General features: G+C 40.6%; 1 protein-coding gene across 1 annotated transcript in view; it reads right to left on the bottom strand.

Annotated features, from left to right (window-relative positions):
- Positions 1-4345: 4345 nt before the first annotated feature.
- The window catches only part of LOC105455390, a 49337-nt gene continuing 25884 nt past the window's right edge, over positions 4346-27798 (bottom strand). The window contains exons 4-21 of the mRNA XM_011698682.1: positions 25415-25699; positions 23925-24335; positions 23127-23357; positions 21227-21394; positions 19646-19900; positions 18473-18583; positions 18165-18386; positions 17637-17800; positions 16471-17106; positions 14359-16367; positions 13698-14004; positions 13320-13529; positions 12900-13229; positions 12175-12555; positions 11136-11364; positions 10576-11017; positions 9316-10276; positions 4346-8909 (exon numbers count right to left, since the gene is read on the bottom strand). Coding sequence (XP_011696984.1) covers positions 8685-8909; positions 9316-10276; positions 10576-11017; positions 11136-11364; positions 12175-12555; positions 12900-13229; positions 13320-13529; positions 13698-14004; positions 14359-16367; positions 16471-17106; positions 17637-17800; positions 18165-18386; positions 18473-18583; positions 19646-19900; positions 21227-21394; positions 23127-23357; positions 23925-24335; positions 25415-25699 — 7577 coding nt within the window. The 3' untranslated portion in view covers positions 4346-8684. The remainder of the gene's footprint in view (positions 8910-9315; positions 10277-10575; positions 11018-11135; positions 11365-12174; positions 12556-12899; positions 13230-13319; positions 13530-13697; positions 14005-14358; positions 16368-16470; positions 17107-17636; positions 17801-18164; positions 18387-18472; positions 18584-19645; positions 19901-21226; positions 21395-23126; positions 23358-23924; positions 24336-25414; positions 25700-27798) is intronic.

Genomic DNA, 27798 nt, shown 5'->3' with positions numbered 1-27798 from the left:
CACCCGCAATGGAAAAATTCAAACAATTGGACAAAAAAAAAAAGAAAAAAATTGCGGATCACCGGTCGAGTGATGCGATTACGGCGTTTATCGCGATCGCACGTGAAATATTAAGAACGGATAGAATCCGACGACAGAGAATAAGCGTCAAAGTGCGAAAGAATCAATTGATTTTTTTTTTTACTAGCTCGGGTCTTACGGCTAATTGGTACATCGCGCGCGAGCCATCATGACGCTTATTAAATTAACGAAGGATTCGCAATAGCGCGGCGTGTTTGCATCTCGCTCCTGATGATGGGCCAGGGGAGGACAATTTGTCGATGCGTATTTTACACGTAAGTACGAAACGAAACAACGCGGGCTGATACGGGGCCGAGGGGAGGGGGGCAGATGTCAAAGTGGGCTTCGCCGTGGCCTGCAAAGAACAATCGGTTTTCCATTCGAACTCCATTTAAGCTCTCGATTATCTGGCGGCGGTCCAATCCGCGCCACGTGTGCGCGCGAACATGTTTGTAACCGAGTTAAATTAAAATCCAATTTGTTGCAATAGCTTTCTATATCAGTCGCCGCCGGGGCAGGTCGGCTGATGAGAATAGGGGGTCACACGCGCGGCGATCGCTTCATTGCCGGCGAGAATACGCGCGAGTGCCGCCATAACGTATTCGTGTTTTCGCATGAAATTGAAGCTCTCCAGCTACTACTGAGACGAAAAGCCGAAGAGCACTTTTAATTTGCTTGCGATGTAATTTCCGCGTTTTCGCGACGGATACAAAACAAAATTTCGCGAAAGCGAAACGTCATTCCTGAACTCTCCCGGGTTCGGTATAGACTAATTTCGCGGGGGAGATAATTATCGCGAATTCGTGTGCTGCGTTTGATCGACTTTAATTACACCCGACAATAATGTATGGACAAACAAAAGTACGAGCAGAAATGCGCGCGTTTCTGAATTTTTAATTGCCATTCCGCCTCTTCCGTCGGAAGTCGCGTTATACATTGCGGGGAATCGCAAATGGTTCAAGGATGAACGCATTGCGTTGCCAGTGTGACCAGTTTGTTTTACATTTGTACGAAAACTAGGGTAAACCATATAGTTAGCGAGCACCGCGCGCAGTTATTGGACGTTTGGATTCATGAGCGTCTAATTAGGACAATCTTTGTCTCCACGTTAATTTTCCGTTCCCACGTCGATTTTCAGCGTCCTCAAGCGATGTTATAAATTCGCGATCTCTCTTTACAGAGAATTAGAGTAATATATTTTCAGAATGGTAATTGTATCTTCCAATCATATCGAGTGCGAATTTTATTTTCAGCGATTTATAATATTTATACATAAGTTTCATCTTCACTTTAATAATTCAAACATGAAATTAGCAGGAGAGAGTAATTTAAAATATGTATCATATTAATTACATTTGACAAAGTATTCAGTTGGAGCAAATGTTTCTTATATAATTATTATTTTTGGTTAATAGAATCGTTATTAATTTAGCGTTTTATGTTATGAATTGTTTTTTTTATTATTAATGAGTTAATAGGATTTTTAAGGTAATTTCGCGCAAATACACGATTATCTTTTAACATGTTTCCGCAGCGGCGTACGTAACTTTTTATTACGGCACTAACGTTTACAGTACAAAAGGTCCAGAAGGTGCGAGAAAGTAGGACAAGCTCGATTAGAGCGCTATGGTCGTTTCCATCCTGGACATATTGGAAGCACTGCTTGAAAATGGCTCTCGTTATGGGTCGTTCTTTTTCTTTATCACGCAGTAGAGAAAGGAGGGTTGTAATTTCTCTTCCGTTACTTATTCCAATAACTCTCTCTCGCTAACTACCGTTCGTCTTACTTATCTATATCGAACGATTAATTAATTTTCAATAGCAACGATTACAGGGATTATTAAAAAATTTTGTATTCACGTAACAAATAATTTTCGATTTAGGGAAATAATGATGGGGCAGAAATAAAGTCGCGCACTTTAAGAAAAAAGCCGGAGTAATAATGAAGTTTTTAATGTCAATAAGATTTTTATCAGTGATAAAAAAATAACAAATCGCTGTCTCTGAAGATCATTTATTAATACACCTGATAAAAGTCTTTGTTTCTTTTTTACTATAAGAAATAAAGTTCTTAATGCTCTATTAAGATTAATCTCGCGTCTTAAAATGTACATAGGGAAGTGCGGTGTCAGTTTTGTCTGGTCAAAACTACACGAATAAATGCTGCAGGAACATATAGGTATGCAAAATAATTGATACAATACTTTATTCACTAATACGCACTTTATTATATCGACCAAGTATCGATATGACAAGAAAATAAAGAAGAATATGTGTCTACGCGTAACATTGGCGCATTCGCTCCACGTAACCAAGAGTTCTTCGGTCGAAACTCATTTAATCTCTTTAAAATCTCATAATTAATCAGTACAGGTGTATGTACAAGAACAGTTTATGCATGTGTCTGTATCTATATTTTTATCTCACGTCTATCATCTATCTCATGACGCGTTCGCGCGTCAGCTCGCGAGCGATCATAGATTCGGAAATAGCGAGTGAATTAATGAGCTGCGAACGAATTAATCGGTCGTTAACATTAAAGACAGTCGGTACAATTGATGGCTACGTGATCTCTCGTCTCTAGAAGCACACAAATAGAAGAAAACCTCGCGTTCTAAATTCTTATCTCGACACACTTCGCCCTTAGTGACTATCAAACCGCCCACATACAGGCACGTTTCTAAAAGTACGAGATAGAAGGCGAAACGACGCTCTCTCGCGTGTCTCTCTCTCTTTTCTCTCTTTTTCATTCTTAAATTGCATCTCTGAAATTTTTGCACGTGTCGCTCGAAATACTTTTTCGTCGGATATCAAATGCGTTATACTAAAATATATAATCAATCTTGATTCTTCCTATAGATCTAAAATACCGCCTTTTTTCTCCTCACGCGCGCGCGCACGCGAGAAATAAAACCACTTTGAATCGATTCGCCGTTTTGTTCCTTTTATACGCGGCATGTTATTAAAATTCATTCGCCTTTCCGTTCTACCGTAAAATTCGTGTTTGTACAAGGTGCTGCTGCTGCTGCTGCTGCTGGCGCTGTTGTTACTGCTGCTGTTGCTATACTGCCGATGCTGCTGTGGACGACTAACCAGTGATGGGAATTCAATTAATCGCGTAATTTATCGGGAGGATATGAAATCGAGGAGAATCGTCGGAATACTTACCGCCTACCGCTATCTATTGATTGGTAGAACATGAACGAAAAGAACTTAATCTCGAAGTTCGTTTACGGGGCAGGACGTGTGTGCAAACTTCGGCCCGCTACGTGCCAGATAAATCAGACTTGTTCGGAACGGTTGCGCCCTGTTCTTGCAACCTTGGCCAGAAAGTTGGAGCGATAATTGAGTCGTATGAATAAAGTGGAGCGAAATTCCTTTGCTCTTATTTACCAAAGGAAATGCTCCGGCGAACGTGAACAAAATACGCGTTTGCTCGTATTCCTCGAATAAAAATAAAATAATTAAAAAATACATATTCAGACATCGTTAAAAAATTATAGAATTTGCTTTTAAAAATATAAAATTATAGAGATTATTGAAGTAACTAATTGAACAGCACTAAATAGCAACTAATTAAAAAGCACGAATTCACTCAAATCAAAATTTTACGATTGCTAAAACGGGAGTGTTATCGTGAAATTGAAATACATTAATAATGTCACATGTAATTACAATTTTTATGTCCGAAGTAAAAGATATTCGATTAAGATTCTCAAATTTCTGATTTTTATCATAACGCGTATTGATCGTTTCATTGTTGACAAAAATTCTCAAAAACGTTATTATTTGGATTCCCATCACTGTTCGATTCTACGCAAAATCCGAGATAAGAGGAACGTGGAATATCCATATATTTAGAGATTTATTAATATTAATCTGTCTCTCCGTCTCCTGAAAGGTACGGAAAAGAACAGGAGGGCTTTATCGACGAATCAATTTCGCATCGTATATATGTAGAATAGAAAGAGCGATCGAACATCGAAGACATCGATATTTCTGTTTTCTCTCTCTCTCTCTCTCTCTCTCTCTCTCTCTATGTCTCTCTTTCTTTGTCTATTTTTCTTTTCATGCGCGATCTATAAATACATATTTACAAAAACCTCGAAAAGCGAATGCTAATCTCGTAACGTTCGCGGATGCAGCAGTGGTCCAAAAGCGGCACGTCGAAAAGCCAGTCCAGCTGATGGACATGGACAGAATTTCCATTTTCACGGCAATTTCGAATGGATCGAATGTTGACCCGTAAAACATTAATTTGTACAGGTGAATTACGCGTTCAGGATTAAATTAGTAATTGTATAGCAATTTATTATAATTACACAGTAAAAATATATAATATTCAGAATATGTAACGTTTGTGTACATAGCACTATACAAAATATATATACATATATATATATATACATATGTATATTATATATATTTTGCAGGGTGCTACGTCATCGCGGTTAATGGTAATTAATAAAATATCATACCGGCGCTATAATATTACTACAAGCGTGTAGAAAGATTGCGACTCGTTGCGCATTCTTTGCGCAGAGAAGGTACCGTATAATTCACCACCATCATCCATGCTTAGTCCCCTCGAGAACACCGAGCTCCTTATCGGTTACCATGCTCTTACCAAGCGGGAGAAAGGCGGCCACTTTGCACAGCTGCAGTTTCAGGATCTTTTTATTTTTATCTGCCGACTATAGTTACTAGCGAAGGGTAGTTGCGCTCGGCGACACGTAGTCGTGGTATCGACCGTGTGCAAATCCGCGACCTATACGCTTCCAAATATGCGTACTGTGAAATGTATACATTTTTAGGCATGTTTTTCTTTTTTTTTTTTTACGAAATAGAAAATAATTGCACAGTTTATTCTCTCTAACGTTTTTTTATCGGGACAAAAGTCAAGATGGTAAGCTGAAAAAGCAAGCGCTGTTCTCGGCCGCGATCTCGATGTTCTTTATAGGGCTAAAAGGTTTTCGATACAAGGCCTGATTAACGTCCGCCCAACACTGTCTAGACATTCAGTAACCGCTTGCGGAAGCTTACTGATGCATCGTCAACGGCACGATTAAGATCTCCTTCTTTATATTTAAAATGTCTGGCCAGCTCATCGTCGTCTCGTTGCGACCCTCATGAAAAAATACTATGTATTTTACACACGTATTTATATTTTTATGTACTACATGATTGAATCGTGTGTTCTATACAGTGTGGATCAATTTGATCGTCAAAAATATTTTTAAAAGCGACACGGCGCGAAACACCGCGCAGTCTCAGCGCGCTATATGTACACAACGGAGCGTCCTATACCTATGTATATTTACACAGAAAACAAATTTGCCATTTTACGCGTATAAGTACCTCTTAATCTTTTCTTCGGTTTCTCTCGATTATCGCACTTCACTCGCCCGTGCATTTTATTGTGTCTTCAGTTTGTACTTCACACTTCTACCAGTTCAATTTTCGAAAAAGACTCTCTACGCTATTATAGTATTATAGTACACGCTATAGCAATTTTCGGAAATTTTTTTCTCTGTATTGTACAAGTTTTATTCGAGAAAATGCGATAAGACCAACGCCGGATCATTCTTGGAATTTCGATGAAGTCATCAGGATTTTTCAGAAGAACTAGATCTCTTCCGGGAGTCGATCGCACAAGTGTCAATTAATCCTCGAATATCAATCGACTGCCCGAAGAGTCGTTTATCATATATCTATAACACTAAAATTTTTTTCTCACATAAAGTGCTCTAAAAGTTAGCATCTATAAAAAAGTCTTTAGTTTCAGCCACCTCAAAAATCCGCCTCATCGAAATCCAAAGTTCCGGCGATAGAGAAGGTGGGAAACTACGAAAGCGTTGAACTCGCAACGCGATTCTATTATTATTATTAGGGAATTGTACTCTGCTAACTCGATTGTATATTCTCGTACGAATAATCTCAAAAGTAACTGGCAAAACGCACCGAGGGCATTTCGAGTAATTAGAATTGCAGACGCATGAAGGCCGAATGTTACATTTTATGTCTTAAGATTTGCACCTTTGTTTCAGCGAATATTATTAATTCGCATTATTAGTTCGCTTTAACGCTTAGCGAAAATTTTTTATGTTATCTTTCTTGCAATGGGCGCTCCTACTATGATTCAACTCTTCTTAACAGTTTCCGTATCAAGAAATTCCACAACATTAGGAGGGTGATACGATAATTATATTCTCTGAGTCACCGAAGGTGCAAACGATGTTAACCGCACTCAAACGTAACCCATTGTATGTGAATATAAAAGTCACACATAAAAAAATTCATCCTTTAGAATTAATTAATAATTTGCAATTAAACAAAAAAGATGCAAATAACGATATTTGCTGAATTTTTTTGACTAAATATTCATTTTTATAAAAAAAATTATCTTTCGACACATATATATAGCACCTTGTTTCAAATCCCTATGTCCGAAAAGAATTTAGAACTTTCTTCTGCAATTAGAGGAAAAGGAAGAGACAAATACTGTCAAGCTAATTGACGTATTGACACTTAAGTTAAACAATGGTATTCGTATTTTTGTTCAACAAAGATAGCACGTGACGTACGACTCTCCGAATTCTATTATATATTTATGTAACATACCTGATAGTTCGATTATATTAACAGACTATATTTAAATAAAATATTTTAAGCAATACTGTATTCAAGCAGTACTATATTTAAATATAGTATTGCACATCTCCAGGGGCAGCAATATATTACAATGTTGTAGTCTCTTTCTTTATAAAATTCAAGCATGATTTCTTACTTATTCATTTAAAGTTTATTTGTCTTCTATGAAAAACAACCAATAAAATAAATCAAAAGTCGCGTATCACGAGCTCTCTTTATAAGTACATTCTCAACTATTTAGGCCCGATTCTTGCGAGTCAAATTTACATAAGCTCTATAATCGATATCGTCGAATCATCATAATCCTCATCAGTAGAAGAGGTAGCGAATACTATTCCTTTATCGTTTCGACCGAGGCTTATCGCTACGTTATCCGATGCACACCGTAAATTTGCATTTTAATATCTTAATATCTCGTTAAGCTTCATTAAGAAAAATTATCCAATTTTCTCAGTTAATTTGACGTTAACGTTTTAACGTTTTTATTTCTGTCATTGTAGCGGCTTCATCCCTCGGGCGCCTTTCTCAAACTCAGCGAATATTCTGTTATTTAAATAATTGATTTTCTTGCGAGCTTTGATGGGATTAATTCTTTATTGCTCGTTACATCCGCGGTGTTTCAGGTCAAAGCATCTGACTGCATCGCAAATGTCTACTCTATAAACGCGTTAGAGGATATATCGATTAGCGAAGTAAAAACACGACAAATGTTGTGTTCGTCATCGACTCACTACGACAAATCGAGTGAAATTCTCTAAAAAGCTGTATCCCTAAAGAATGACTCGAATATCATTTTCATTTTCTCTTTTTTTTTCTTTAGCGAAGTTACATTATTATTATTTATCGTACGTTTTTTTCATTGATTGTTAAAAAAATTTGACTTTCCGAACATGAAAATAGTTTACTCCCCCTTTTTTTGTTATTTAAATATCGAAACGTTATTGTTACTCGGGTCATTAACTTACGACTTAAAACTTAAGCTGTATAAACTTGAATCTACCGCTTTTGTAACGCGATTTACATTAACGAGTCGTGTGAACGCAAATGTTAGACACACGTTCTTTAAATCATATTTACAATATGTACAGCAAATAACTTTTTATCTCGATCACTTCCGTTTAATGCCACTTAGTGTGATTATTGCATCGATCCATTTCTCTCGTTTTCTCTCTCTTTCTCTCTTTCACTCTTTCATTCTCTCTCACTCTTTCTCTCACTCACTCTCTCTCTCTCGCTCTCTCGCTCTCCTGCTAGCAAAATGTATAAGCGTAATTACAATTCGGAAATTCACAGAAACCGAACGGCAGTCGGATCGCATTTCAATGGGAGGAATTTTTGAACAAGGCACAAGTATTGCCTGTTGTGAAGATTAAAAATTTCAGGCTACAAAGTTCCATCAATCTACATCGTTTTTAGGTCACGCGCGCGTTTAACGACAATATACTCTTTTTTTATTTTTTTAACGATCTTAAGCAGATCGATGAAATATTTAATCGCGTGTTATGCATTACGACGAAGAGATATTTTCGTGTTATGTAAGAAATGCGATGGAAAAAGTAGATAAAATGCCATTATTAATCAGTGAGAAAATTAAGATCCTTCAATTCTAGTTAAATGAATCTAACACTAGTAGATGATAAATAAGCTTTTTATCTTGGAAAATTATCTTTTGTTAAGTATCTCGCGAATGAAGTAATGCTTGTGCCTTGTAGACTTAATGAGCAACGCTCTCGCGATAAAAAGAGACGTAATAAAGACGTGAATAAAGAAATAATTTCACTTCTTGCGTGTAACGTATCGCCTACGTTTCTATTAGCGTATTAGCTATATGTAAGCTTTCAAGTTTGTGTTCCTCCGCAAAAAAAAAGAGAGCCGTTCATTTTAAACGGTTGTCGCATCGAAAATTTTGCAGAGTTGTTAGCTGACCACGATTAAGTAATTCCGGCTAACTTAATCGTCAGCTTGAGCTGTTCTCATTCATTTAGAACAGCCGTGACGCCTGGTGCATAAGTTACTGTTGGATGCGTATAAAAGCCGGCGTAATAGTAGTAACGGTCGTTGTCCTCGTAACCCTTTTGATGTCTGTGCGACGCAGTTTGCAGTACCTTATTATAATCTTCAAGTGGTAGCACCATTACTTTGTGGGAAATCGTTTGCACGTCGTTTGAATCGCTATGCTTCGATTCAAACAGGCCGCCCTGCGAATAGACAAATTATCATTTGCTTTTATTCGAACTTACTGATGTACAAGAGCAACAGAGCGATTATTTTTCGTAATTTTTAAATGTTTAATATATTTTGATAATTGTACGTCTAATTAAATTTTTATAAATATTTTCTTCTACTTTCAAAGCTCACTCATTCACTGTATATAGTCATATTGCGTTATGATATCAGAAAATCATATAAATATTATATTATATTATATATTTTTCTTGTATATCAAAATAATTTTTTTATATACACATAGTGCAAAAAAATATTTGTATAATTTATCGTTTTTAACGCTATAATTCGATATGACAGTAGTGAATCAGAAGCTTTAACAGAATATTTCTGAAAACTCGAGCGCAAAGCATTTCTTTTAGATAAAAGAAAAATTACCGGAGGGTTTAGACTGCAGGGCGGTTGTAGCTCCTCGGGACGGTAGAACCATTGGGATCTGACTCTCATCTCTAATTTCTGGTTCAGCCACAGCGACACAATCTTGCCGATGTAAGGTTTTTCGTGAGGTTTTCGATAGGAATAAAATAATACGCTGTCGCCTATGTTTATCGTTTCTCTGCCGCGCCGTATAGCTGTGAAATATTGATTTCCGCCAGATACGCGACTGCTGCTCGCCCATTTCCAGTGGCGTTTGTTAGGCAGCATGCGGGCTATCGGACTAGGAGTCTCGACGGGATTCGACGGGTTGGCCACAGTTGTTGGATTGTTATTAGCGGTGCGATTCTTCGCGACACGACTCGCGGAGCCGGAACTCGTCGAAGTCTGTGCCGTCGAAGCGTTTCTTGTCAAGGCGCGATTCGTCGTTGTGCGATTCGTCGCGACGCGACTCGCCGAGGCGCGACTAGTTGAACCGCGAACTGCCGAGGCCGTCGAAGCTTGGCTTGCAGAAGTGCGATTGATCGAGGTACGATTTGTCGAAGAGCGATTCGTCGGTGCCTTCTTTAGTTTCTTTTCGACTGGTTCTGGCAATTCCTCAGGCTCCTCGTCGTTGGCTTGGACGCCTTCTGCGAATTCTTCAGATTCCATCGGTGTTTCAACGCAAACTTGATCGGGTTCTAAAGGTTCTTCGGCTTCTGTCTGAGTCTGCTGGACAGGTTCTTCTTCCTCAGGCTGAGCCTGTTGAATGGGTTCCGACGGTTCCACTTGAACATCGGTATCTTTTTGGACTGATTCCGACGGTTCTTCAAGCTCTATTTGAGCTTCGTCTTTCTGAGCAGGTACCAATGCTTCTTCAGTTTCGTCATCTTCTTCGGACAACCTTGTCTCCTCGGTAGCGGAAAAGTTTTTATTCGGCAAATCTGTTGTTTCCTCTTCATTCCTCTGCTCCCAGTCCCGATTGCTGAAAAACATTTCAACATTTCTGACAAAGATATCGGAGAAATTTAAACATAAAAGTAGAATTAATCTATAATTTGTAATGTTTTATTTTAAATACGATTTAAGATAAGATTTCGTATTTAAGATAAATCTTACAAATATATACTTATACTAATTATACAAACTTAAATCTCAGTTTTATATTTCTTGTACACGTTGCATACATTGTAATAAATAAAACTTCCTTTATTTTTGATTGCGATGTAAAGTATAAAATACATAAATATATTGTAACGACAGATTGTAACGACATGTACACACCTTGTGCTGTTCGCGTCGCCATTGCTGCCATGATGTCTGTGTTTGTGCTTTCGATGTTTTCTATGCTTATGCTTTCGATGCTCCTTACAGGACCTATGCTTTCTATGCTTCTTCTTGCCTTCTTGAATCTCAAGTAGCTTCCTATTCTTTTTTATTTTCTTCATGTGCTTTCTTTTGCGATATTCCGTACCGCTCGTACTGCTCGTTTCGACGTTCGTTTCAGTCTCCGCCTCGGCACCATCGTTGGCGTTTGTCAATTCTACCTTAGGAACGTAGGGACACGTGGCGAAACTGTTATTGCCAGCTATCACACTCCGAGACGTTGACAGAACGCTCTGACCATTTGATGAAGCGGTCTGATTGCACGCGGAACGCTTGTCTTCCGATGTCGACGTTTGTCGCCGTCGTTTGCCCAATGAGAGTAGAGGATTCGGATCGTATACTGCAGATAAAGATTAAAAAAAGAGAGATAAAAACGCGATTTTATTTTATTATATAACAGGAGACATTTTACATCCTGGTTTGAGCGACATAAAAATACGTATACGTGAGACACGTACCTACGACAGGATAATTAGGCTGTAAAAGTCTGATGTCCTCTAAGACAATTAAACCGCTGTCTCCATCGTCGAATTCCACGGTGACGAATTTCTCGTCGTGCTGCGGATCAGGTACCATAGGTTTCACGGACGTTCCCGGGTACAAACACCTATACTGTTGGCTCCAATACGCGCATAATCTCGTGCCGGGTGATAGCTCTTTCGTCGAAGTCGGACACACTTCCACGATCTACGTGATAAAATATTTTTACTTTCAATATATTTTTTTTTTCTTGTAGGAAGAATTATTATTTATTTCTTTAATTTTTCTTTTCTTTGTATTTAACTTATCAGCTGTTTATCAAGAGAATACATAAGTGAATAGACTCGAGTATATGTAAGTAAATAACAAAAATAAAAAAAAACGAATTATACTGTGATCATTGAATAATAAAATTTTGTTGCACAAAAGACTTTTTCGATCACTTTTCAATCTCCTACAAGAAACTTGAATAAAAAGAATTTGAAATTTTGTTTAAAAGATATTATTTTAATCGTAGATTTACCTGTGATAATATTTCTTTCTTACGTCATAAAAGAGGAATGAAATTTTGATAAGTAATATTAAAAATATATAATTAAATATATAAAATAATTTTAATATTCAGAAAACTTTGTTACGGCAAAGCATTAATGGCAGTTGATAAGTGATAAGTACAAATAAAAATAATTATTATAATCTGAATTATAATACTAACCAAGTCTTTTGTAACTAATAATATCAACATTCTTAAGTATATTCTTTAAATGGTACAATCTCCATGTTTGTACATATGTATGTAACTCGTTGCCTTCTTTACTAATTTTGTATGCCAGAATTGACGTTTGTCTACTGCAACAATTGCATAATTGGCCAAGACATTGGTGAACACCACGAGGATCAGACTCGTATTTGTTAAATTTGGATTTTAATTCGCATCTGATTTATTGTAAGGCAACAAGTTAAATTAAGTCGATGTCGCTGGTTCCGAATGTCAAGGCGCGAGTCTAGACTTATTACCGCGTCTTTCAGGATCTCTTCTCTCGAGTGAATATGCGGTCTGTTTCCACGTTCGCCATCCAGCGTAATGGAGTAAACATCGGGCGCTTGCACAGCGCTCAGTCTGCCCGCATAGAAGAGACCGCCTATCGCCATGAGAACTCGCAGCTGATCGATGGCCAGATGAGCAGACGTCAACTTGCATCGGTTGACAATGCTCTCGGAAGTCCTTGCAGCTGCCTTGGCGCACTGTTTGCACTCCAGAGATTTGCGCCGCTTAGAATCCTTCTTGTCGCGATTCGGCGATTGCGACGAACTGGATTTTCGCTTTTTTTTCTTTGACTTCTCATGCCGTGAGCTTTCCGTCTCCTCCGATTGTTCTGCAGATTCTATCTGCATCTCCTGATAGACATTGAAGAAATTTTATTAATTGAGAAATGTTATATCTTTTTTTTTTGTTTTGTGCTAATGTTGTCTGTTTGTAAAATGTACTCATTGAGGCACCATCAAAGATCATACGAAACTTGTTGAAGGTGCAATTTTACTTAATATTTGCATCAAGAACTAAAATAAAATTAATTATTTGTTTTTTAATTAATTAATTTTTTAATAAAAATTTTTAGATATTTTTAAGCGTTAGGAATTTATAACTTTATAGAATTTTTGTTAATCTTTTTTAAATTATCTTAAATTATGTATTTGCGAAATTGTGCGGAAATTTACGACAAAATTTAAAAATTTATTACCTCGATAGGATCTTGAATTATAGGTTTTTCAGATGGTACGTTTTCAGGTTGTACTATGTCGTTCTCGTCGTCCTCCCAATTTTTCACTTTCACCTCCGCTTTAAGTTTCGGTTTTATCTTACCGCTATGCTTCTCAAGTTTCACCTCTTGACTTAGCTTTGCTTTTTCGGCAATAATCGAGCTGATTACATTTTTGTTATGCAGCGGAGTTTGCTTTGCTGGCTTTGCCTTCATTTTCGTAACTTTTTGCGTCTTGACTTGTGGCTTCGGGGAAGAGACTTCTGATTTGAATGGCAACGGGGTATAATCGGTTTTATTATTTATGCATTGCTGAAAACACAAAGACGGCATTGCACTTATTAAAATCAATAATACATGACAGATGTTTGGAAATAGAAAATAACATTTTAAAGCTAGTACCTTCGTTTGTAGATGTCTGTTCTTTGAAGATAGCACGTAACCAACTAGAGAACTCTTGCTCTTAGGCTTCTTAGCGACGATTGTCTCCGTTAAGTGCCTAGCACTGCCGGAGGTGCACGTGAGCTTACGCGGTCGTCCGACTTTTCTCTTCTTGGAAGCGGAAGTCGAGCTTGCGACAGTCGGTGCTGGTGACGACGTGTCATAGCTCACCTGAAAGATAGAAAATTAATATGAACAAATGTATAGAGAATCACACATTTCTAAAATTTCTATGCTCTTGTTATGCTTTTTACGCTGCGTTAGTAATAAGAAGTGAACAAGAAAATAAATACGTTAATAAATAAATAAAATTATTTAGGAAGACATTAATCTACGTACCGTTTCCGTACTTTTCTCGTCATCCTCTTGTGCTGCTTTGCTGGAACCAGGTAATATCGGGATCGGCGATGTCACAGGCGGTACTGCTATCGGAATACTGGGTATACTATCCAAAAGTTTTATATGACTTCTGGGCTCGCCTAGTTTCACGAGATTTACATTGCATTTCGGCATAGTCAGAACAGCTGAGGCTATCGGCGAAGATGCGCCAGGCTCCGGTGATTCTGGTGATCTCAAGGGTGATCTTCGCGACGGAGAGGTCATAACATCTACCGCGGATGGCGATGATAACGTCCCATGGTCAGAACTGAAGAAATTGTTGTTAATCAAATTATATATTGAAACATAGAATTAGCATGTAAATTTACTATGTGTTTCAACTTTATTTTTAGAGATGTTTAAAGATGATAAAATTTATCTCTTAATACTGTCGACATCAAATTCAAATTATCTTGGAAATAATTTGGAATAGGATACATGTTCATATGAACATTTTTTGGTTAAACTGACCGATAGTATCACTTCTCAGAAATATTTTTTTTTCTCCTGACACATCCTGTATATTGCCTTTTTATATTTCTTATCTTAAAATTGATCAAGTATGAAAATGACGTCGAGTTTTCTGTATTATATAATTTATTATTTTTTTATTCACACTTACCTAGTAGAAGAGTGACTCTTTTTCCGCGGTCTGCCAGAACTTTTCTTATCATCCTTTTTAGGAATCAACTTGGAAAGCTCCTTCTGCTTCTCTCTATATTGTCTCTGAATATCGGCCATCTTGACTCTCATGTCAAGTTCTGTGGCGTTCATGCTTGGCCAGTCGTCCTCGTTATCGCGATTTCCTTTCTTGGCTATGAACTTCTTCGCCTCTAACTTTGTTCGGGCGTTTTTATAGTCGTGGTTGTCCCTCTCTTCGACAGATGTTTTACGCTTGTTATAATCTCTAATTTCGCAGCTCGTTGACTGTTCCGACAGGACTTTTGACTCGAATGTTTCGCCCTCCGAGTCCGACAGGTTGTCCTCTTTCGGAGTTCTATCGTAAAGCGCGTCATTACTTCGTAAATTATCAGGTGTTTTATCCGAGAGAACTTGAAGATTTTTAACAGCTTCTACATTGGAGTAACACTCCTCATCGTCTCTATTGAGGGACCGATCTTCCGAGCCGATAGTTTTTTCATCGGTGATCTTATTGATTTCTTCCTCCGAGAAATTATCGATATTCTTGGTTCTCTCTTTTGTTTTCAGAGCGCTTCCTTGCTTTCTTTCGTTAACTTTCATTGGCTGTTCTTCGATGTCTTTCTCATGATAATTCAGCGACGTATTCTCAGTTTTCTCTTCGCGATCGTCGAGCTTGAGTCGTTTTGAACGGTGATCGTCAGGCTCAATATACTTTCTTTTGCCTTCGTTTTGCTCGAGAGAACTACTTCTGCCCAGATTCAACAGTAACCTACCGGCATGCGAGATTTCCTCCGAGCTTTCGAGATTTAATTTCCGAGGAACCTTGTCGCCCACCTCCATAATCTGTTCGGCCAGCGCACAGAGTAAGCCGAGAGGACTACCAACGTTATTGTTATTATTCTCACTCTGTTGATTTATCAATTTGCTTTTAACAGGTGACTTCTCGACGTCCGTATCCAGTTGCAGATGTTCCGGCTGGCCGACTCGTTGCTCCAACTGCTCGATGCTGTTCGACAGCAATTCGAGACCGCTCACATCAATGGCTGGCTTTTGCTTCTGTATCCTGGACTTTGCCTCCGCGTCTTCGGAGACGTGATCGAATTTACGGGTCACGTTGGGCTTCGCGACTGGTTGTACCTCGCAGCGCCAGACAGTCTTGGGCTTAACGTAAGCGGTAATATCGTGAGAGACATTCTTTTCGTTTTTCGCTAACAATTTTTTTTCCTCGAACACCTGGATATTATTGTTGTTACTCCTGCTGTCGTTATTGTTCTCGTTAAGTAGGCACTCGTTACTAACCAAATGCCTGTCGTTTTGAGGCGAAAGTACCAATTGATCTTTAATATGCTGTTCGGATATCGCAGTTTGCGAGGAAGAGATCTCGGTATCGATCGTGCCACTCTCCAGAGACTGGCACGATCGTAGAAGATGCAACTTCTTCGGTATCGTTTCGGAATATCTCCGCGGCTTGATATTCTCCACGCTCGATGTCTCCATGGATTCCTCGATTTTTTGAGGTAACGCGGCTTCTTGCAGTGCCGCCGCATTTTTTTTCAGCTTTTCCACCACGTTCTCGATACCCGGATGATGGGACTTCTCCACCGATGGTCTTTTCGTCGCTTCCTGCGACGATTTCTCGCAGCTGGATCTGGATCTGTCGCTGGTGGACGTTGGCTCGCACTGAGACGTATTGTAGCACGTCTCGTAACAACTGTCGTCAGTCTCTTGCTTGATAGCTACTTGTTGCACGTCCTGATCGTCACAATCGATATTAGGCATGTCGAAAGACTTGACTGTAATTTGAGGCCGGGCTTCGCCGTTTGAGGTATTCCGGTTCTTGTCGCAACTCTCGCAATTGACTCTTAATGTCTCCGTCGAATCGGCTGCGTCTAATTTTATCTCATTGACGATTGGCGGGTCCGATGTTTTAGAACATGTTTGACGATGAATTTCGATGTTATCCGCAGCATCGATGGTCTTCGATTCGACCTGAAAAGGACAATTCTAGATATTGCACTAGAAGGTATCCAGAACGAAACGGGTTACAAGAAAATCACGTTATACAGAAAATTTTAAATAATTGACAGCTTACCTCTTTTTCATGGATGTTAGGATTTTGCGCAATTTTGTTCTCCTCGCCCTTGGAATAACCATCTCGCTGTTCCACGTCTCTTCTCCTTGCGAAAAACTCCAGATTCTCGTGGAAACTATCACAATTTTCTTCGGTGATCTCGATGATTCTGGCACCGAGCCTGCTGCCCCTGCTGCAAACAGGCGTCATCTTGTCGTCCTTGCAAACTTCCTCCTCGACCCGAGTATCGTTCTCAATCGCCTTGAGCACGAGACCTCTTCCATCTTTCGCCGAGTATTTAGCACAATCGGCCATGTTGATGATTGTGTTCTCCGCCTTGTCCACTTTGGTTACAATGCCGCACGCGGTCGGATTTACAGTAGTCGTAGTTGTCGTGATTCTAACGACGTTGCAGATCCTCTCCGTCGGCGATGGCACGATTTCGAAATTCGTTAGATTCGTTCCCGTGGATTGGGACGCGACCGGGCAGGGACTTAGATTCTGCTCCTGTTTCACGAGAGCCTCCTGCTTCTCCTCGTCCTCAGGCGCATCGGTTTGATTTGAGGCGTCCTGAACCCCGAATGACGGTGGCTCGATCGCGTGAACCGTCGCCGGTATTTCCGGGGGTGGTGTCAGACACGAGACCGGCGACGTAGCCTTCGTGAAAATTTTATTCTTTAAAAATTGTCAGAGTTTCGCATAAAAAATCTCTTTTTTAAAATTATTATTAAAGTTCTCTCTAATTTCTCGTAAGGGTATCATAAAAGGATAAAAAAAGACGTAAAGAACCTTGTTTCATATGCACTCTTATCTGACGGCGCTCTCAAATTTTTTTGGATTCAAGATTTAGTTAACGTTCCGCGCAGATATCGTTAGATTTGTTTCGCACGAGGAAAAGAGAAAGACCTTCGGGCGAGAACGGAAGAGGGGAAGGCGGGTGCGGTGGAGTGCGGCGGTAATTACGTCAAACTCCGGGCGCGGTCCAGCCATTCGCATAATGTGGAAACGTTGTGGCACATTGTATTAATCATGGGCAAACCCGATTTGCATCGCTATCTGCATAGATATTGCGCCGGCCGGCCGGTCGGTCGGTCGGTCGCGCAATAATTCGCGTTGTACGTTGCATACCGCGCTTCGGCATAGGCGCGCACGGTGTTTAAATCTTGGTGAAAGGTGATGTTACTTACCTGTGACCTGCAGTGCGTGGTGGTAGGCTCGGCCTGGCTGATTTGCACCAGCGCCGGCGCTTGAGGGTAATAATGCAGCGTGGTAACCAGGGCTGCGTCCGGTACCAGAGCACCCGTCACGGACGTCATAGTTTGCAAGGCGGTCTTCGACGACTCGGTAGACGCTGCGGAAAATCGCGGAACATTTTTACGCGGTTATGTAATGTATGCGACACAACTGAACGATTCGCTGCACCAGTAATATGCAGCTATATATATACCATTCGATCCGATTTTTTTGGGGGGAAATTTTAAGAGAATTAATTTAAATTTTGCAGTGCATCGATAAATTTTTTTTAATTTTAAAGAAATTTTAGAAGAATTTTTTAGAAGAAGAGTAAAACGCGTAAAAAACATGATATTTTATTGTATTTTAAAAAGCTTTTTCTACAATCATAGCTGCTTATATTCGTTTCTCTTAAAAAAGCTTTTTCGTTTTGTTTCCAACAAGGACTCTCCCTCTTTGCTAGGAAAAGTGATTTTACGTACTGATTATGGTTGTCGGACTGTTGCTGCATTCCGTCTCGATCTTGACTATCGGCAGCGCGCTTTGTTGTTTTCTTTTGTTCTCGGTTAGTACTAATCGCGCGCCGCCGATATCACCCAGAAGCTGTATCGAGGGTGGAGGCGGTGGTAGCAGGAGTGGCGGCGGTGCAACGTTACTATTGTGATTCGAGTAATTCGGCCACACCAGAGCCTGCTGCATTTGTTCTGTCGAGGAAAAATAACGTAAAATTGATTTTCGCCGCGTCGCACGTTAAGAGGGATATACGTTTAGAATCGCATTTCCGCATTACCCGCAGCGTGGATAAGAAGAATGTGTCCGGTCGTTGGATCGCGGACTAACTGTAATCCACCTTGCAGCCCAGAACCCATTTGCGGAAAGCCGACCGGCTCCGTTGGCATCGCTGTAAAAGCAACGTCAATTTCTCATCCTTTGTGGAACCGTGTGTATTAATTTTGATTGTTTCGTACATATTTTTATGTTATAATTCCCTTGGATATGCATTTGACCGCATAACAACGTAAAAGTTTAAAAAATATTTGTCGAATTATTGGTCTTTCAGACATTTTTTTTGTTCAGCAATTTTTCATATCGTAATTCCGACATTTGGCACAAGAAAACGAAGAGATTATTATAATTATCACCGTTGTTATTTAAATATCTGTCGAAGAAGCGTAAAATCGGTTTTGCAACGCTTCGACGCGTGAATTTTTGTCCGAACGCCTATCGAGCGACGAATTAAATTAAACGGGATATGCGTGAATGATTTACACGGCGCGAAAATACGCGCGCGAGCTGCAGACCGGGCGATGTAGTTCAACGTTATTTGGATAAATGTCACTCGGTCAGCGAGGCCGGGGAGGTCAACGCGAGGGGTGAATTCGATCCGAAATTGTGTATAGGGTCGCTCGTTAGTGGCCCGATTAATCCCTCACGATAGATGTGCGTATGATACACGCACATCGCGAGATGTTAATTAATTCGAACCTTTGTTCATTGATGCGATCTGTTTATACTGTCAAAAATGAATATTATGCGAATTTACGTTGATGCAGGTAAATAACCCGATATCCGCTTCTCCAGTAGTGCGCGCTACTCTTTCATCAAATTTTACTTCGGTAAATAATCAAGTACACGCATAGTGTTAGTATAGAGCAAACACGATTTAATTAGCGTTAACAGAATTTTACAGACCGTTTTATCACGATCGATACCGAGAGGTACTCATATTTTCTCGCAGTTTCGTATTTCTCGCATCTCTGATTCGTTAATCTCTAATCACCTCGACTTTCGAGATGATTACGATTTTCGTGTTGGCGGCATAAATTATCTGTCCCACGAAGTTTCGTTCGATTTCGATTCGTAAAATTTCGTTTATCTTACGAAATCAATTGGACGGAGTTCGGGGTGGTGTTTCGCACATCGCGCTCTATTATTTTTATAATGATGATCGCGGATTACCCACCTGCGGCCGCCGTAGCCGGATACTGCCACAGTGTGGGCGGCCAAGCAGCGGCGGCCGTATCGGCCGCGGCCGCCGGTCCGCCGCCGATGCTGCCCAGGGTGGAATTCAGGCTGGAATTCAGACTGGAATTCAGGCTCAGCGAGGGCGCGAGAGCCCCGGAGGGAATGGCAGCGAGGTGGGCCGCACGATCCTCCCCTCCAGGCCCTCCGCAGTGCACCAGGGTAGTGCCGCCTACCGCCATGGCCGTGCTGGAACCTACAACGGACCCAGACTTGTTCATCGAGATTCATTCACTATAAAGATCGGCAGAGAGATCGAGGGGAGCAACCGTCGGTGGCAGGGAGCGGAAACCCCCGAGCTATGGATGGCTTCCCCTTTCCACCAAATGACAATAAAAGCCAGCAATTAGAGAAATTAGATGTAGATGAGCATTAGTTCGGAATATTCGGAATATTCAATGAATATCGGTCGGATATGACCCGTAATATTGCGCAATAATATTCTGGTCCTTTTTAGATTTGCGTTATAAAACAGATTAAAATATCGAAACCGTGAGATTTCTGCAGATTTTAAGGTAATAGGTATAAGCGTAAGAATTCTCAAATAAGATTACCGAAAATTCAGTTCATATATTGATGATTTTATTATATTAATAAGAGATTTTCATTAAAGTTTCACAGATTGCCAATTAAAAGTCCGTACTTAGAATCTATACGTAAAACCGCACATTCTCTTCTATCAATGGCGTCATTTTCGAAGAAGTATCGTCATAAAAATAATAGCCCCAGGCTGCGTAATAGCGGCGTTATTTTTTCGCTATAAATTACGCTTAAGATTACGAGACAATGCAGCAGGTAAATCGTTCCTCGTACGTTGATATTGAAAGCGATAAGCGTAGAAAAGTTGGATCGGGAAAGTATCATGCAATTGATATTAAAGATTTTCATCGCGCGACGAATGAATTTTCATTCAAATATACGCCAGCAAACCTAAGCGACCTCTCTTTAATATTCGCTTTAGAGTTACAACTTGAACGATCACGCTGCGAGAACATGCTACATAACTGGGTATCGTGTAATATTGCATGCAACTGGAGGGGACAATGCTCATTTGAAAGATATATTCTTTAATTGAAACAAAAATGTTGCAAAATTGTCGAAGTTTGCCACCAATATTTGGTCATCTAATATTCCTTCAGATACTCGATATCATATACTCGATATAAAAAGCGACAATCGTGCGGTTTACTGGAACGTAGACCTTGCAAACAATTTTCCATTGCAACGCTACGTTTTTATCAATTATAGTAGTATGAAAAGAATTCACACACTTTTGTAGAGAAATCGCAATACTATACTTCTACCATTTACACTTTTTGCACCGCTTTTTCATGCTCGCGACAGGCATAATTCCTACATGCGAGGGCTCCAAGAGTACGATGTATTATATTCGCCTTATTAAATGTCGATTTTCCATTGCGAGTAAGAATGCACCAATGTTGTACGCTCGCGATTTTCATTCATCGCGCGCGCCTGAGGAATAGAGTTTCATAACCGTGATATCTCCGTGAGAAAAACTTACCCAGACTGTCCGGCTGGAAATGATGATAGCTCGTCGCGTGATGGGACGTGTGATGACTTAAGGACACATTGCGCATAGACGTCGAAGTCTCTTGATGCTGCAATCGCTGCCTCGCCACAGCAATGCCAACCGGTATGCCACCGGCTCCCGCATTAGAGACGGCTATCCCTGAAACGATTAAGGAAATCGCGCGTGAATCGCAACGAGAGAAACTGCGATGTTACACTCGCTGTCGACTCGATCGTAAACCCATGGAGAACGTAAGATTACGTTATGATGAAGCACGAACAGAAGCGGTTCTCGGAAGAACATTGATTGACAAAGTCGATCTATCATTGAATATCGATCTATCGTTGAATACTGACGTGGGCTTCTTTAATTCTGTGTATTTTGAATACGAACGTGTCGCGTTTATAAGTAGAGATCACGAACTAGCATTGAATCGAGGGATTCTAGGAAATGAGAAATCGATATTTCGTCCAGTTCAATTTTACATTACATATTTTTATGTACGGATATTGTGAGCGCACTAATTGAAATCAAAACCATTTCGATTTAGACTTTTCAATCTACAAGTTACTGCAGATAAATCGTGGGCGTGATTATAGATAAAGAAACGCAATTTTCAATACGGCAACTTTTCACACGGATTTCGTGTCTGATTTCATATCTGAAATGCATTTATTTAAATCATTCTCTGGATCTCCCCTTCTTTTCCCTTCTGGATTATCGATCTTATCCGTTTAGCCTCGCGAAATTTTTGTCATGCAGTGTATTAAAATTTTATCGACGCTCTAGTGGTTTACGTACGTTCCGTCCGCGTCGACGCGTACTTCGAAACGCATTCATTCAGAATTCACCGTCTCAATCTATCCGTCCGCTCTTTTTGATATTATTCGCGCGACACTCGAACCGACGTATTTTTACCGGAACGCGGCAGTTGACTCGGAAGTGCATTCATTTAAATCACCATCTCGATCTTCCCCTTTCCCCGTGCCCTTGCTTCGTCCTCTTTCCTTTCTTTCCTCCTCGCCGTCCGCCTCTTTTCTCCGCACCTTCGGCGACACGCGTTATGCTCGCATGACGTAACACGTGTGGGCATCACGCACCGGCACGAGGGCCGTGTGGTATACCAGGGAGTGCGGATGTGTCAGGATCGGGGAGAGGGTCGAGACTCTTTCGAACCACGCCTTGTATTTGCGTCGCCATGCGTGCCACGCACCTCCTACTTTAACGAGACTGTCTGCTTGTTGTTCTCTCTTTCTCTGTCTTATTTTCTGTGTCTTGCTCTCTTTCTCTCTCTCTTTCTCTCTCGCACACCTCACCTCTTTGCTCTTTTCCTCTCGCCATCTCGCTTGTGAACCAACCGACCGACAGACCGGTCGGTCTCTCGTCTCGCACAATCTCATCTCACATCGTCTTTCTCTCTTTGTCTTTCTCTCTCTCTCTTTCTCTCTTTCTTTTACTTCTCTTACCCTCACGCTTCTACATCGATTATGCATGTTTCTTCCCTCCTCTCATACTTGTGCGCCTATCAAAAAAGGCGTCGCACCGCCTTCGTATTAGGCGAACGGCGTGACGATTCTTCATGCGGTTGAAAAGTGCGATCATATTGATTCCGGTTATCTGTTATCTTATACAAGAGCTTTGTATATCGCAGTTTTCGCAAACGACAATTCTTCATTAAGAAGTTTAAATATATCTTGATTTTGAAAACGTTATTATTTGTATCTTAAACAAGATCCTATATTGCGTCTACGTATCGCCTACGTATCCGACGAATGGCGATTCTTTGTGTGCGGTTGATGACGTAACGTAACCATGTACGTAATTTAAATGTAATTATGATTGTACGGATCGGCTTTTCTTAGACGAGACTTTTTATCGGGGATCGACTTACCATTCTCGGACTTTGGTGGAACGGGTTCAATCTTGACGGAGGTAGTGGTGGCATGAAGGGATGTGGAAACTTCTGCGACTTGACAGGGCACCGAAGCCAAAGGTTCCCTTTTTACGGTCAGGCTAGCAGCGCTATTGTTAGCACTAGCGCTGCTATCCGGTCCGTTCCAAGACGAGACGACAGGTAGTGTCCTGCTGCATCCCACATCTGAATGCACCATCTTTGTCTTTCCTGTAATCAATCAATTCCCGATCTCGCGGTCAACGCATACAAGTTCATAATAATTTGGAGTTTCGCGATGCCGCTCGATCGGCAATCCATTATGATGCGTGTGACAGTAATTTTTTAAATTTTAACATCTCAGTTTTCAGTTTATCGAATTTGCGAACTTAAATTTTTAGAGTTTTTCAATTTTCTTGGAGATTGGCTTTCAAATTTAAAAAAGTATGAAGAAATACAATCTTAGAAAAGTTCAGATTATGAAAAATGAGAAGAAAAATTCAAAGCTTTGATAATCCGAAAATTAAACGAAGCCCGACAGCGTCTTTGTAATCATTCAGAGATTCTAGAATATAAAAATTTGAAAATCTGAGAGACTGAAAAAAATGTGATTCGTATTCCGAACGGGGCAACGATACTCGGATATTGGCATATTTCGAATGGCGAGCAGGTATCCGGGTGTTCGGCTTATTTTGCCTGGTCCAAAGCATCAGCCCTAATCTCGAAGCGTGACGCGTTCGTATGCGCGATTCACTGGAGTTTACATTGGAAAAATCCGAGGGAGAACGGACGTCGTACCGTTGCTGTTCCTGCAGAGGCATGACGCCCTGGTCGATTTGTTCTCCAGCTTCACCGGTTGGCCTTGACTGGAAAGGAAAGCCTCCCGTTTCTTCGTGGCGGCGGCGGCGGCTTGAACGGCGATCTGGTTGCCGATCGCTTGGTTGCCACCGCCGCCGATACCACCGTGCATCATCATGCTGCTGGTCGCGCTGCTGGTGTTCGTTAGACAGGACGAACCGTTCACGGTGACGGTACATCCTGTCGCCGCCGCTGTCGCGCCTATTGGCGGTTGATATTCCTGCAGGAGGACACCCGTCGTCGGCGCAATGCCGCTGCTCGAGTTGGGCGACGAAAAGTTGTTGATGGTCAACGTTGGTGCGCCGGTTACTAGCGACAATTGAGGCGAGAATGTGTTCTGATGGAGGCCACCTTTCGTCGAAAAAGCATAGAAAATCGTTTCGTTAATGTATTCACACCCTTTACGATTAATTCACGTAATTGCGGTACATCGGGGTACAAACGTCAACAGCGCGTTATTTTTCATGAATTAATATAGACATCGATAGCGCGGAGAAATAAGAGAGTCTTAGATAATGAGAACCGAACGTAACGACCTGTGCTATTTTCGTGATGATTGATATTGTGCCAATAATTTGTAAAATAATTTGATGGAAATGATTTCCGCGGAAATATTGTCGAAACGCAGCAGTGAAACGTATAATCGGAGAATATAGGAAAAACTCGCTTATACTCGTGTTTTTTCCGAGCTTTTTCCGATGTTTCCTCTGCGTGGGAGGAAGTGTTACAAGTGTTCATTTGTTGTACAGATAAAATTGCTGTTCGTGTAATGAGTTACGTAAAATTACTTGTTAAGTGAAAAAACCTGAAGATATTCTATTCTAATCTACTCTCCCCTCTAATGTCACTTCATTTCTTCGATTATCAAATTCCGTTGATTAAATTCGTCATATTTATTTAGTTAATACAAGAAATATAATTAATGTAACATGCCAATTATTTTATTCTTGATAGCGCTTTTTTGTGATCAAAGATATGGTACTTACTCTGCTACACTTACCTCTTTGACGCGACTTTATTTCTTTGTTTATCACATACTAACTAGGACTGATGATCTGGATCGGATAAAGTGAGTTATCCGGGTATCCGGGTATCATTAACTATACATATATATAGTAATACCATTGATGCTATCAGGATGAGGGCGATTTAACATTAGCACATTGTTAACACATATATCAATATATTATGTGTAATTCTGCTTCTTTTAATTTCTTGTAAGTTATAATGGTGCCGCGAGGGAAATTACTCATATACAAGTTCTTAAACGTCAACTAAAACTACTCGTCCGTCTTGAAGATGTCGTTATAAATTTAAAAAGGCTACACTCTCTATATTTCATGTCAATTTGTATTATTTAGTATTTCACGATTTTTCCAACTCCGAGATTCCAGAACATTTTTTCGCTGATATACCGATAGATCTCTCACCGTGATGCAGATGGTGAATTCCGGTGAGGTTAAGGGTGTGCTGCGTGTGCTGCGTATGCTGCGCGTGATGAAGACTACCGGCCACGTTAACGCCAACACCCTGCAGGCTCAGGGCCTGCTGCCCCGTGGCGGCTGCGGGCGCCAGGTTCGCCAAATTTTTCGCCAGCAGCTCCAGCTGTGTCACGGGCACAGGGCTGTAGGGCGATCCCGGCGGGGGCGTGGGAGCGCCCCAGGTGTAGCCACCCATCCCAACCCCGACCGCCGCGGAAAACACGCTCTCTGAAACTGGAGAATCCACCGCCGATTAATCGACCCGGCCGGCCTTCCGCCGATGACGTATACGTAAGTTTCGTCTGCCGCGAGTAGGAAATACCGCATACGGTATCGCGCGATATACGCGAATAGGCCGACTCTACTTGGCGTAACGCGCCAGTTTGTTAACCCTAGAACGTTTAACTCTTTCACGCATCATGTCCGTACGATGCTACACAATACGCTTCTTTCTTTCCTTTCCGCAGGTAAGGATGACTGATCCGCACAGTCATTTAGGCTTAGCGAACCCGCGGACCCGAGCTCAATACACTGTGGACACTCGCATATATATTTGCACATCATACACGTCTATACACACACGTTTTTGTAAATGATAGTGCAACGAAATACAATTAAAGATAAGGCGGAAGCAAGATACAAGATACAAAACTTAAGGATAGTACGAATAAGAACATATATATATATGTTCGATGTACATGAATCAGAATAGTGAAAGTTAAAGTTTATTTTTTATTTTATACCTCATAATGCATTTTATTTATAACGTGATATATTTTTGTTATTAATATGCTATTACTTATAATGTAACAACTATTCAGTTATTCTTTATTTACAATCAAGCTTGCACAAATATCTACAAATTTTCGCAATTTATGTAGCGATACGAGTACATTTTATACCTTTTATTATTGGCAAAATATGAACGAATACCGCTCGTGGGGGCTACTTTAGTCCCATATTTCGCCAATAATTAAAATTCCATATTTCACCGATAATTAACTGATTCGATATTTCATCGATAATTAGTTCACTGTGGAGTTTTTCTAAAGGGAGAACGTAATACACAATAGAATAGAGCGATTAATATTTTCGGGATACCGTTTCGCAAGGAAAACGCGTAATTCTCGGGAGGAAACGCGTCTATCAGCGCGCGCGGCAGCGCGATATATCTTCGGCGGTGTGCTGCGCCATTGCTAGGACTATTGATTTTATCTAAATGCGGATACGTATCTGCCTATGCAAATTAATGTGTGTGAAAAATATCCTGATGATTTCGAACTACGATATACGGTATTGGCTGTCGTTAATGGGTGTATCGAGAGCTGCGTGTCGCGTCTTTCTCTCAAAGCGCGCACTAAAAAAAAATTTGCATTTATACGTCCGCCGATTCTTTCCTTATCGCGCGTGCTTCATACTTACTTGTCCGTTCTGCAGCAAGCAACGAGAAAGCATGAAACGTATAAGGTTGAAGATTAGAAATTACGAGAAATGAAATTTTCCCCACGAGATGTGAAGAATCGACTTGAGATTCGATTCGAAGAGTTCGTACTCTTCCTTCTTATTGTCAATTAACGAGCACCTTTATAACACCGCTTTTTCGACGGTTCACGAAAGACGTCTTCGGAGGAGGCCTTTCACGGGCCCTCCGCGGTTCCCTCGTCCACAATGGAGCAATTATGCAATTAAAGCGGCGAACTCTCGGATAAGGACCCGGAGGAGCTGAAGAAAAACGCGCGCGTCACAAATAGAATTCCCGCGTGCAGCCGCGTGTCCAGTCGTCGTATAGACCTTTACCGCGCCTTCTTAGTTCCTAACAACCTCATTGTTCGAGGTGTAACCCAAAACGCGGCTCCGTGAAGTGGTAGACGGCGAGTGGATTCGAGAAAGAAAAAAAAAAAGAAAGAACGTTAGGGACGCGTCGGAGGGTCGAATCCTCCTCCTTCACGGAGTCTTGTCGAAAATCGAATCTCGCCGGCGAGATTTCAATTATCCGAGGGAGGGTTGTCCCGTTTGCGAAGGTAGCTGGAAAAATTACGAGGATGGCAAAGTTTAACATTAAAAGCGACTTCTAATCGGTTCGTTCGATCGCCAAGCGCTCCTCCGTTTGCAATCTTACATTGATGTTTGCTCCAGTCATTTACGAAAATCTTATAGATAACACATTATAACTTGGAAATTTTATGTATATATTATGTATATTTTATGTATATAATTTTATGTATGTATTTGTTATCGCACATATATTCGAAATCCCCCCCCCCCAAGCTCGACTTATGAAATGTCTTTATCTTTAATGACGCGGTGTAATATGGAATAGATCGATGTCTAGA

The sequence above is a fragment of the Wasmannia auropunctata genome, unplaced genomic scaffold (genome assembly GCF_000956235.1).
Source record: "Wasmannia auropunctata unplaced genomic scaffold, wasmannia.A_1.0 LD335903.1, whole genome shotgun sequence".
In the NCBI taxonomy this organism is placed as follows: domain Eukaryota; kingdom Metazoa; phylum Arthropoda; class Insecta; order Hymenoptera; family Formicidae; genus Wasmannia; species Wasmannia auropunctata.
The sequence above is the reverse complement of the archived record's forward strand: the minus strand, read 5'-3'. Positions and strand labels throughout refer to the sequence as shown.